Below are 12,679 nucleotides of genomic sequence, written 5' to 3'. Positions count from 1 at the left end.
ATAGTTTATAATCTAGTAAATGGTATCCTATTCCCATAATTTTAAATGAATTCTTCACAAACGAATGATTTAGTTAAAAATGCCTCATTCGTTTTAACTAATAATATAAATTTATGTAAATAGAAACAAATATTTATACATAAAACCACAAAACTTTATAATAAAACTTAAGCAAAATTTACTATAAATACCGTTAAACAATTTAGAAAACAGTTTAAAGTAGCAAAAACTTTTATAGCAAAATGTGGAAGTTTATAAGTCTATTAATCTGCAGCTATACAACATATGGTGGGTTTAGGGTAACGGAAAAGGGGGGAAATAGAAAAACAATTAAACAAATTAATAGAAAACAGCTTTTAACAGAAAACACTTTCTTTTTTAAATGCTTTTAGTTTTCGCAGCTGCTGCTAAGACAAGCGGTTGTTCTATTAAACTACCCACAGATATCAAAGGATTTGCTCCCGTCATCTTGACCGCAGTGTCCAAAAATGACTATAAACTTTTCAAACCTACTGGAGAGATAACAAACCTAAAAGAAGGTACAAAATTACGCTTGGTTTGTACCGGCAATAAAAATGTTTTTGAGAATACAAGTTATGATACATTGGAACTGAAATGTTCAAAAGGCAATTTTGTGGATGCAAATAATAATGTTCAGCCTTTAAGTGAATTGGTGTGCAAATCTATACCTAGTTCCTCTATGAAAATAACCAACGAAGAGTGTTCAAATGGAAATGGTTATATTTATGAAACAGGTTTTCAAATAGAAGATGAATTTTATGGTCCTGTGTTTGAAATCTGTTATAGTAATGTTACCGAGAATACTTTCTATACACATGGTATACTAAATGGAGCTGCTATGGATTGTGAGTTTTAGTTTTAAAGTTAGTGTTTTTAATCAGATATTAATAATGTTTTTACTCCAGACTCCATTTCGGAAAGTACCCGCCGTTCTTTTACCGCTGATGGCATGCAATTCTCTACCACTAAAACGAATACATTCTATACTCAGAAAAATCAAATCAAACGTTTTGAGCAATATTTCGGCAGCGATCAAACTTATATCGACACCAAAAACTTCTTGGCTCGAGGCCATTTAGCAGCCGATGCAGATTTTATTTTTGGCTATGAAAAACTGGCCACCTATTATTATGCCAATGTAGCGCCTGAATTTCAATTAATAAATGCTGGCAACTGGTTAAGGGTAGAAGAATTGGCACGTTCAGCTTCAGCCAACTATAAAGATGATATCGAATCCTATAACAGTTATATGGGTATTTTAAAATTACCCAATAATAATGGTGATTTGGTGGAAATCTATTTGGATGATACACAAAAAATCGAAGTTCCTAAGTATTATTTTAAGGTTTTAGTCCATCGAGCTTCAGATTCGTCTATAGTTTTTGTTACGGTGAATAATCCTTACATAGAGGATGGTCCCGCAGAGGAGTTTTGCACAAATGTATGTGAAAAATCTGGTTTAGTACATGCCAATTTCCCTGACGTAACAAAAGGTTATACATTCTGTTGCGAGTTGGAAGAATTCAAAGAGTTGGTTGATTTCTTGCCTGCCGAGGTGCAGGGTAGTAAATTGTTGAAGCGTAATCTTTAAGTTGTTTTTGGAGAAGTTGTTACTTCTGGAATAAAGTTGATTGGACATAAAGTGAAGTATTTTGTTCTATGAAAACCAAAATTAGAGAAATATTTAAATATTTTGAGAAATTTCTTAGGACCCGACTATAAACAATTATCTATACTAAAGTGTAGACAAGATACCAAAATAGCCTAGAGACTAGAATCTATACTAGATTGTAGACCTAACTAAAAAATAGACTGGACTAGGATAAAGACTAATTTAATGACTAAACAACTGACTAGACTTCGTAGCAATATCTAGTCTAGACTACTTTACAGACTATAGCCTGTAAGTCTAGTCTATAGTCCAGTCTATTGGCTAATCTATAGTCCAGTTTATAGTCTAGTCAATAGTCTAGTATATAGACTAATCTGTAGTCTAGTGTATAGTCTCTAATCTAGTCTATCGTCTAGTCTATAGTATAGACTATAGACAAGACTATAAACTAGATTATAGACTAGACCATGGACTAGACTATAGAGTCTATAGTCTAGTCTATAGTCAAGTCTATAGTCTAGTCTATAGTCTAGTCTATAGTCTAGTCTATAGTCTAGTCTATAGTCTAGTCTATAGTCTAGTCTATAGTCTAGTCTTTAGTCTAGTCCTTAGTCTAGTCTATAGTATAGTCTATAGTCTAGTCTATAGTCTAATCTTTGTCTAGTCTATCTTAATCTTAGTCTATAGTCCAGTCTATAGGCTAGACTATAGTCCAGTTTATAGTCTAGTGAATTGTCTAGTCTATAGTATAATCTGTAGTCTAGTGTATAGTATCTAATCTAGTCTATCGTCTAGTCTATAGTGCTGACTATAGACAAGACTATAAACTAGATTATAGACTAGACCATGGACTAGACTATAGATTCTATAGTCTAGCCTATAGTCTAGTCTACAGTCTATTCTATAGTCTAGTCTATAGTCTAGTCTATAGTCTAGTCTATAGTCTAGTCTATAGTTTAGTCTATAGTCTAGTCTATAGTCTAGTCTATAGTCTAGTCTATAGTCTAGTCTACAGTCTATTCTATAGTCTAGTCTATAGTCTAGTCTATAGTCTAGTCTATAGTCTAGTCTACAGTCTATTCTATAGTCTAGCCTATAGTCTAGCCTATAGTCTAGTCTATAGTCTAGTCTATAGTCTAGTCTAGTCTATAGTCTAGTCTATAGTCTAGTCTATAGTCTAGTCTATAGTCTAGTCTATAGTCTAGTCTATAGTCTAGTCTATAGTCTAGTCTATAGTCTAGTCTATAGTCTAGTCTAGTCTAGTCTATAGTCTAGTCTATAGTCTAGTCTATAGTCTAGTCTATAGTCTAGTCTATAGTCTAGTCTATAGTCTAGTCTACAGTCTATTCTATAGTCTAGTCTATAGTCTAGTCTATAGTCTAGTCTATAGTCTAGTCTACAGTCTAGTCTATAGTCTAGTCTATAGTCTAGTCTATAGTCTAGTCTATAGTCTAGTCTATAGTCTAGTCTATAGTCTAGTCTATAGTCTAGTCTATAGTCTAGTCTATACTCTAGTCTATATTCTAGTCTATACTCTAGTCTATAGTTTAGTCTTCAGTCTATTCTATATTCTAGTCTATAGTCTAGTCTATAGTCTAGTCTATAGTCTAGTCTACAGTCTAGTCTAAAGTCTAGTCTATAGTCTAGTCTACAGTCTAGTCTATAGTCCAGTCTATAGTCTAGTCTATAGTCTAGTCTATAGTCTAGTCTATAGTCTAGTCTATAGTTTAGTCTATAGTCTAGTCTATAGTCTAGTCTATAGTCTAGTCTATAGTCTAGTCTACAGTCTATTCTATAGTCTAGTCTATAGTCTAGTCTATAGTCTAGTCTATAGTCTAGTCTACAGTCTATTCTATAGTCTAGCCTATAGTCTAGCCTATAGTCTAGTCTATAGTCTAGTCTATAGTCTATAGTCTAGTCTATAGTCTAGTCTATAGTCTAGTCTGTAGTCTAGTCTATAGTCTAGTCTATAGTCTAGTCTATAGTCTAGTCTATAGTCTAGTCTATAGTCTAGTCTATAGTCTAGTCTATAGTCTAGTCTATAGTCTAGTCTATAGTCTAGTCTATAGTCTAGTCTATAGTTTAGTCTATAGTCTAGTCTATAGTCTAGTCTATAGTCTAGTCTATAGTCTAGTCTACAGTCTATTCTATAGTCTAGTCTATAGTCTAGTCTATAGTCTAGTCTATAGTCTAGTCTATAGTCTAGTCTACAGTCTATTCTATAGTCTAGCCTATAGTCTAGCCTATAGTCTAGTCTATAGTCTAGTCTATAGTCTAGTCTAGTCTATAGTCTAGTCTATAGTCTAGTCTATAGTCTAGTCTATAGTCTAGTCTATAGTCTAGTCTATAGTCTAGTCTATAGTCTAGTCTATAGTCTAGTCTATAGTCTAGTCTATAGTCTAGTCTAGTCTATAGTCTAGTCTATAGTCTAGTCTATAGTCTAGTCTATAGTCTAGTCTATAGTCTAGTCTATAGTCTAGTCTATAGTCTAGTCTATAGTCTAGTCTATAGTCTAGTCTATAGTCTAGTCTATAGTCTAGTCTATAGTCTAGTCTATAGTCTAGTCTATAGTCTAGTCTAGTCTAGTCTAGTCTAGTCTATAGTCTAGTCTATAGTCTAGTCTATAGTCTAGTCTATAGTCTAGTCTATAGTCTAGTCTATAGTCTAGTCTATAGTCTAGTCTATAGTCTAGTCTATAGTCTAGTCTATAGTCTAGTCTATAGTCTAGTCTATAGTCTAGTCTATAGTCTAGTCTATAGTCTAGTCTATAGTCTAGTCTATAGTCTAGTCTATAGTCTAGTCTATAGTCTAGTCTATAGTCTAGTCTATAGTCTAGTCTATAGTCTAGTCTATAGTCTAGTCTAGTCTATAGTCTAGTCTATAGTCTAGTCTATAGTCTAGTCTATAGTCTAGTCTATAGTCTAGTCTATAGTCTAGTCTATAGTCTAGTCTATAGTCTAGTCTATAGTCTAGTCTATAGTCTAGTCTATAGTCTATTAAGAAAATCTAAATAAAGATTATTAATTGTGTAAAAAATATTATTTTTATTTATCCAAATCCAAGAATTATCAATATTAACAAAACAAACTAACAAGTCCAAAAACCAGATATTGAATTTTCAAAAACCAAATACTTCAATTTAAAATAACCATCTTCTCTTCAAGCATTACCCTCCAAAATAGCTTGAATTTCCAAAAATGTTTTACCCTTCGTTTCAGGAACAATAAACAGCACAAAGAAAACGGCCAACAGAGTTAAAGCGGAAAATATCCAAAATGTTAGACCAATACCAATGGCTTCGCTAACAAACGGATAGGTATTGGTAACCAAAAATGCTGCCAACCAATTGGTAGTACCCGCAATGGAACCGGCAATGCCCTTAATATCTTCCGAAAACAATTCAGCCATAAGAAGCCAAGGTATAGCGCCAAAACCACAGGAAAACATAATGACATATAAACAGCAACAGACCACTGGTAACCAAGCAATAGATTTAGCAAATTCTTCATCTCCGGCTTTTTTGAAAAAGTAAAATCCCACTCCAAAGGTACAAACACTCATAAAACTAGCCGAGATCATTAGAAGAGGTTTACGACCCACACGATCTATGAAAAACAAGGAAACAAAGGTAGCCACCACCATCATGGTACCCACTAAAATGGTACAGGTAGTATCAGTAAAACCAGTTTCGGCATCTTTAAAAATTCCAGTAGAATACATGACAATGGCGTTAATGCCACTCAATTGTTGAAACAGCATGAGAGAGATTGATACTGCAAAGGCTCGTAAAGTCGATTTCTTGACTAGAGATTTAGCTACTGAAACTTGATTTTCCTTGGAATATTTATCATTTGCCACAAATTCTGCCATTTCTCCAGATATATCATAATCCTTGCCTCTTAGCCATTGTAAAGATTTCTGGGCTTTTTCCATATTTCCTTTGAGTACAAAAAAGGCGGGTGATTCGGGCAGTAATAGGAAAAGTAAAGCCATTAATATTGGTACAATAGCGCACAGTATCGAAGACACCATTACTTCAGCCATAGCACCCACCACATAGACATATAGAATTCCACTAGTGATAAGCATTTGAAAGAAACAACCCAAAACACCGCGTATTTTGGTCTGAGCTATTTCTGTGGTATATATAGGCGCTATAATGCAAAAGGCACCACCACACATGCCCAATAAAAAGCGTGCCGCATACAACATAAAAACATTTGAGGCCAATAGAATTAACACCCAACCGAGCACAAAAGGAGGCACTAATATCAGCATAGTCCATTTTCTACCAATTACATTTATCACATAACCAATTGGTACACAAACACAGGCCGCACCCAAGGCCATTAAAGAACCCACCCAGCCATATTCAGCACTCGAAACATCAAAGCCCAAACTGCCATCTTTTATGTCGGGCTCTACGGGAGCTGTCCAGCCAATAACTGTGCCGAGAGCAAAAGAGCCCATGGCAGCTGATAAACCCGCTACGTATTGGGGTAAAAGTTTAGCTTCTGCAGCCATATCAGGATTTTATTTTGATATTTAGTTTGTATTAATATTTAAAAATATTATTTTAAAATATATATTGTGAAAAAATACGTCTTGAGAAAAATATATCAAATTATTTGACAAATTTTATATGGAGTTCTACGTTGGAAAATTACTTTTGATTCTAGATATTTAGATCAGGGAAATACTTTGATAATAATAATCATTTATACATTAGGTTATAACTATCGATATTTTCTGATTTCAAAATTACACTAAATAATAGATTATAGACTAGACTATAGACTAGACTATAAACTAGACAATACATCAGACTATAGAATAGACTATAGAATAGAGATAGACTAGAGTAGAACATGGACTATACTATAATCTAGACTATAAAATAGACTATAGACTAGACTATAGATCAGACTATAGACTAGACTGTAGACCGGATTTTAGACCAGACTTTAGACCAGTCTAGACTACAGACTAGACTACAGACTAGACTATAGACTAGACTATAGACTAGTCTAGACGATAGACTAGAGACTATAGACTAGACTAAACTATAGACTGGACTATAGACTAGACTATAGACTATACTATAGACTAGACTATAGACTAGACTATAGACTATACTATAGACTAGAAAATAGACTAGACTATAGACTAAACTATAGACTAGACTATAGACTAGACTATAGACTAGACTATAGACTAGACTATAGACTAGACTATAGACTAGACTATAGACTAGACTATAGACTAGACTATAGACTAGACTATAGACTAGACTATAGACTAGACTATAGACTAGACTATAGACTAGACTATAGACTAGACTAGACTAGACTATAGACTAGACTATAGACTAGACTATAGACTAGACTATAGACTAGACTATAGACTAGACTATAGACTAGACTATAGACTAGACTATAGACTAGACTATAGACTAGACTATAGACTAGACTATAGACTAGACTATAGACTAGACTATAGACTAGACTATAGACTAGACTATAGACTAGACTATAGACTAGACTATAGACTAGACTATAGACTAGACTATAGACTAGACTAGATAGACTATAGTAGACTATAGACTAGACTATAGACTAGACTATAGACTAGACTATAGACTAGACTATAGACTAGACTATAGACTAGACTATAGACTAGACTATAGACTAGACTATAGACTAGACTATAGACTAGACTATAGACTAGACTATAGACTAGACTATAGACTAGACTATAGACTAGACTATAGACTAGACTATAGACTAGACTATAGACTAGACTATAGACTAGACTATAGACTAGACTATAGACTAGACTAGCTATAGACTAGACTATAGACTAGACTATAGACTAGACTATAGACTAGACTATAGACTAGACTATAGACTAGACTATAGACTAGACTATAGACTAGACTATAGACTAGACTATAGACTAGACTATAGACTAGACTATAGACTAGACTATAGACTAGACTATAGACTAGACTATAGACTAGACTATAGACTAGACTATAGACTAGACTATAGACTAGACTATAGACTAGACTATAGACTAGACTATAGACTAGACTATAGACTAGACTATAGACTAGACTATAGACTAGACTATAGACTAGACTATAGACTAGACTATAGACTAGACTATAGACTAGACTATAGACTAGACTATAGACTAGACTATAGACTAGACTATAGACTAGACTATAGACTAGACTATAGACTAGACTATAGACTAGACTATAGACTAGACTATAGACTAGACTATAGACTAGACTATAGACTAGACTATAGACTAGACTATAGACTAGACTATAGACTAGACTATAGACTAGACTATAGACTAGACTATAGACTAGACTATAGACTAGACTATAGACTAGACTATAGACTAGACTATAGACTAGACTATAGACTAGACTATAGACTAGACTATAGACTAGACTATAGACTAGACTATAGACTAGACTATAGACTAGACTATAGACTAGACTATAGACTAGACTATAGACTAGACTATAGACTAGACTATACAATAGACTAGACTATAGACTAGACTATAGACTAGACTATACAATAGACTAGACTATAGACTAGACTATAGACTAGACTATAGGCTAGACTATAGACTTGACTATAGGCTAGACTATAGACTTGACTATAGACTAGACTATAGACTTGACTATAGACTAGACTATAGACTTGACTACAGACTTTACTGTAGACTAGACTTTAAACCAGAATTTAGACCTGATTTTAGACCTGCCTTTATATTAGACAATAGTCGAGACTACAGACTAAACAATAGATTGCAGTGTGTTGAAAAATGTCAGCCCTATTAATGGTAATGTGTAATAATGCAAGCAAAAAAAAATTTTGTTCTTCTATAACTTTTTTTATCAAAATTTAACCATTCGTGAGGCGTATTCCATTTGTCAAATTTTCAAAATTGCATGACAAGTTCTTTTATCTCAAAACAAAAATACGACTACAGTAGCTTTTCGGTTTAACGAAAAATTTTAATTGAATTTAATATGTAATAGGATTTGTGGAACGAAATAATACCGTTTGTCTATAACGAGGGTTTTATGAAGGGTTCATAAGTAGCTAGAGAAACAACAAAGTTTCTTGGGACTTAAATGGCAAAATCGGTCAAGTTTTAGATTTCTTATGACATTAACACTTTTATTTTAATTCGTCAAAGCCTTAAGCCAGTGTAATTATATTTTTAGAAATTATATGCAAATTCTATGATAAAAACAAGTAAGAATGTATAGTTGGGCATCGCCCACCGTATGATACCCTACAACAATGAAAATTATTTTAATAATTTCTTAACAAAAATATGATTTTCTGAAAGAAGCTTTATATGAGAGCAAAGATGTTTACATGGACGGAGGGACAGGCTCGACTCTGAGCAGATTGGTATTTGTTAAGGTGGGTATGGGACCAATATTTTTGGAGGTTACAAAAATCAGCACAAACGCATAATACCCTTACCACTATAGTGGTGTATGGTTTAATTATGATTCAGAATAAAACTATAAATACAGCTTCAACAATTAGAAATGCTTTAAAGTAATTGTAATTGTTCATTTGTACATTCATTGCGACAAGATGTGCAAATTTTGTGTTCTAGTAATTTGCAGTTTCACAACATTTGGTAGGTATAAAAACATTTAAGTTACAAACCAGACTCTAGATTATACCATAGACTATAGATTAGATCATAGACTATACTATATAGTCTATAGTCTAGTCTATAGACTCTCGACTAGATTAGACTTGATATACATATATTTCTCTTTTTAGCTATTGTAACTGCCAATTGTTATATCAATCTTTCAACGGATATTCAAATACGTTCACCAGTTATCTTGGTTTCATCCTTTGGCCATAACTACAAACTATTCAAGCCTAGCGGTCAAGTTGCCCTCATCAATAACGGTGCAAATTTGTTATTGGCCTGTCCCACTGTTAATCGAAATAAATTTGTGAATACAGATCAAAACATACAGCAGGTCATACAATTGACATGTGACAATGGTAATTTTATATATTCGAAAACTAGAAATAGAGCTAATTTCAAGCAATTATTATGCCAAATTGCACCGATGTCTATGTTGCAAATTACTGGGCGTAGTTGTGCAAATGGTCAAGGTGTTATTTATGAAACCGGTTTCAATATCAATCAACAATTTTATGGACCAGTATTTGAGATATGTTACGATAACACAAATGAATATACCTACTATACGCATAATACCTTGAATGGTGCGGCCATGGCATGTAAGTATAAGGACTATTGCTATTAGCCCTTTAATTAATTTTGGTTTGGAAATTTCCCTAATTTGCCTTTCTTCACTTTAGATGCTATTTCCACGGGAGATCAACGTCGTACTTTTACCGCTGATGGCATGAATTATATAACTAGTCAAATGAATAAGTTCTACCAAGAACAAAAAAATCGCTTTATAAGCAATTTTGGCGTTCGTCAAAATTATGTAGATAATGATATTCACCGATTTTTGGCACGTGGCCATTTATCAGCCGATGCTGATTTTATTTTTCCATATGAAAAATTAGCTACATATTTTTATGTCAATACAGCGCCTGAATTTCAAACAATTAACACCGGCAATTGGTTAAGAGTAGAGGAATTGGCACGAGCTGTCTCGATCAGCTACCAAGATGACATCGAATCATATAATGGTTATATAAGTGTTTTAGCATTACCTCGAGATGACCGAAATTTAGTAGAAATATATTTGGATGACATACGCAAAATCGAAGTTCCCATCTTTTTCTATAAGATATTGTTGCATAAAGCCAGTGATTCTGCTATAGTTTTTTTAACTGTCAATAATCCTTATTTACTTAAAGCGGATATACCAAAAGTGAAATTGTGTACAGATGTTTGTCAACAATCGGGTTTAATACATCCAAATTTTCCAGATGAAACAAAAGGTTATACATTTTTTTGTGAATTAAATGAGTTCAAACTTAGGGCGGGCGCCAATTGGCTTCCCGCTCAGGTTATGGCTAATAATTTATTAAAACATCGTCTGCAGCATGGTTGACAGATATTTTTGCAATCTTAATTATATTGTTTTAATTGAATAAAGATTTTTGTTAAAATTAAGGGTTTTCAAAACTATAGAATATAATACAGATACGAATATAGTCTCGACTATAGAACAAACTGTTGTGTCGACTATAGAATAGACTATAGTCTCAAGTATAGAATGCCTGAACTAAAACTGAACAAAAACTAGAAATAACTATATCTGAACTAGAACTGAACCAGAATCTGAAGTCTTTGACGTCAACTATCCCCATTAAAAGTAATGCCAATACTGAGACCATATAGATTTTAATTTTCTGATCATTAAAAATTTTAGATATTTGGGTAGTTATATCTGTAGTTTGTTTGCGTTCTTAACCATAAATGACTTTCATAAATATTTAAGCACAAATTTATCAAAATCGAGATAAATATGTATTATTAAAGAAATAAAATACTTTCAAATTTTCTAATTTATTCAAAGTTTAAAAATTTACCTTTAAAATTTCCTTAAAAATAAAATTAAAAACTCGGCAACCCTATTTCCTTCGGCTTGTTTTCCGAATTTCTCGCATTAATTAACAACCAAAATTTGCTTAATTCTTATTTTCTTTCTCTAAAAAAATAATAATTTATTTTAATATTATTAAATTAATAGAATTTTAAAAATTACAACACATTCTTACATAATAAATTTCCTTCCCCGCAACAAAGCAAACATTTGCCGAATGCTGGAAGGCATACGACTAGCTTTACACTATTTTTCATACTTTTTGTTTTTTCTCCATATCTTCGAGTGCTTTCATTATTTGCAAATCTTGTTTTTCGCGATGATCACGTATGGCCTGTTGTATGGCTTCGCGATGTCCCAAATTCTCGGGTGGATAAAGTTCACGTTTCTTTTTGGTCACCCATTCTTCGAAGTAGGCCGGTTGATTGAAAATGTGAAACATCGCTACGGGAAATGTCATGTACATGCCCATTTTAAAGATTTCCAAAGTCCAGTTGCCCATGGCGAGAAATTTAATGTTTATATATGCTGATGGAATTGTAAAAAGGTAATTTGTTAAAAAAAAAAATAAATTGCAAATTTAGTTTTGTTTAAAAAAATTTACCTTTTCGTTCGATAAATAAACACAGCTGATTGTTTTGTACAATAACAGCAGCAAACACAAACTAGAGCTCTGTGCCGACAAACATTAACGGCGGTGTTGTTTGAAACTAAAAATAACGTCGGCAGCTTAAAGCCGACTTAGTTTTCAGTTGTGTTTTTAAATTGTTTAATGATTTTAAATAAAAAACGAAATCCTAGTGTTTAAAAAATGGGATTTTGGAAGCATCTATTTTTAAAATTGTGATTTTTGGAATTATCAAAATAAAATCGGTACTTAATACAACTTAATAGAAAAAGAGCAATAGTCTGCTTCGTTGAATGTGCGTAAAATCCATAGAGTACATAGAGGAGAAACTCTGCTTTCAAGGTTTCTCTATCATTTTTAATATTTGTTCCACATTTTTAGATAAATCTCCTTTTTTATAGAAAGTCTCTACAAAGGAGACACATTTTGTATAGAAAACATCTCTGCAAACTCTACACTTGTTGTATAGAAAAAAGTCTTTACATTGGAGACCCTTTTTGTATAGAAAGTCTTTACAAAGTAGTAATTTTTTATAGAAAAAGGCTGCACAAAGTAGACACTTTTTATATAGAAAAAAATCTCTAAGAAGTTGAATCTTGTCGTATAGAAAAATTCTTTAGAATAAGTCTTCACAAAGCAGACACCTTTTCTATATAAAAAAAACAGTTTCCATAGAAAACACTTTTTCTCTCTGTTTCTCTGTTCTCTTTTTCTAAGTTTTTACTAAATAGACACTTTTTCTATAGAAAAAGTCTTTACAATTTTTTTCCATAGAAATAGTCTTTACAAATTAGACTCATTTTCTAAAGAAAATATCTTTACA

At 32.7% G+C, this 12,679-nt stretch overlaps 4 protein-coding genes across 5 annotated transcripts; 2 read left to right on the top strand and 2 right to left on the bottom strand.

Annotated features, from left to right (window-relative positions):
- The first annotated feature begins 200 nt into the window (after positions 1 to 200).
- LOC119604487 lies at positions 201 to 1,668 on the top strand. Its single transcript, XM_037957136.1, has 3 exons — positions 201 to 288; positions 393 to 866; positions 927 to 1,668. The coding sequence occupies exons 1-3, from the start codon at positions 243 to 245 to the stop codon at positions 1,610 to 1,612; spliced, it is 1,206 nt and encodes a 401-aa protein (XP_037813064.1). The 5' UTR covers positions 201 to 242; the 3' UTR covers positions 1,613 to 1,668.
- Positions 1,669 to 4,663: 2,995 nt separating this feature from the next.
- On the bottom strand, positions 4,664 to 6,281 carry LOC119604488 (facilitated trehalose transporter Tret1). The gene has a single exon (XM_037957137.1). The coding sequence runs from the start codon at positions 6,155 to 6,157 to the stop codon at positions 4,793 to 4,795; it is 1,365 nt and encodes a 454-aa protein (XP_037813065.1). The 5' UTR covers positions 6,158 to 6,281; the 3' UTR covers positions 4,664 to 4,792.
- A 2,920-nt stretch (positions 6,282 to 9,201) lies between these two features.
- Positions 9,202 to 10,791, top strand: LOC119604493. The gene is made up of 3 exons (XM_037957143.1): positions 9,202 to 9,316; positions 9,466 to 9,942; positions 10,024 to 10,791. The coding sequence occupies exons 1-3, from the start codon at positions 9,271 to 9,273 to the stop codon at positions 10,731 to 10,733; spliced, it is 1,233 nt and encodes a 410-aa protein (XP_037813071.1). The 5' UTR covers positions 9,202 to 9,270; the 3' UTR covers positions 10,734 to 10,791.
- A 381-nt stretch (positions 10,792 to 11,172) lies between these two features.
- Positions 11,173 to 11,933, bottom strand: LOC119604477 (protein PET100 homolog, mitochondrial). 2 transcript variants are annotated; one of them, XR_005231516.1, is made up of 3 exons: positions 11,833 to 11,933; positions 11,404 to 11,756; positions 11,173 to 11,333 (listed from the first exon to the last, which is right to left on the bottom strand). XR_005231516.1 is itself a non-coding variant. In XM_037957119.1 (2 exons), the coding sequence occupies exon 2, from the start codon at positions 11,728 to 11,730 to the stop codon at positions 11,482 to 11,484; it is 249 nt and encodes an 82-aa protein (XP_037813047.1). In that variant the 5' UTR covers positions 11,731 to 11,756; positions 11,833 to 11,933; the 3' UTR covers positions 11,173 to 11,481. The 2 variants fall into 2 exon arrangements, 1 of the variants encoding a protein (XP_037813047.1); XM_037957119.1 differs by having other exon boundaries at positions 11,173 to 11,756.
- Between the last annotated feature and the right edge of the window lie 746 nt (positions 11,934 to 12,679).

The sequence above is a fragment of the Lucilia sericata genome, unplaced genomic scaffold, assembly GCF_015586225.1.
Source record: "Lucilia sericata isolate MDLA Ls3-8-SP2 unplaced genomic scaffold, ASM1558622v1 Contig000398F_arrow, whole genome shotgun sequence".
Classification (NCBI taxonomy): Eukaryota; Metazoa; Arthropoda; class Insecta; order Diptera; family Calliphoridae; genus Lucilia; species Lucilia sericata.
Note: the sequence above shows the minus strand (reverse complement) of the source record. Positions and strands in the feature narration are given on the sequence as shown.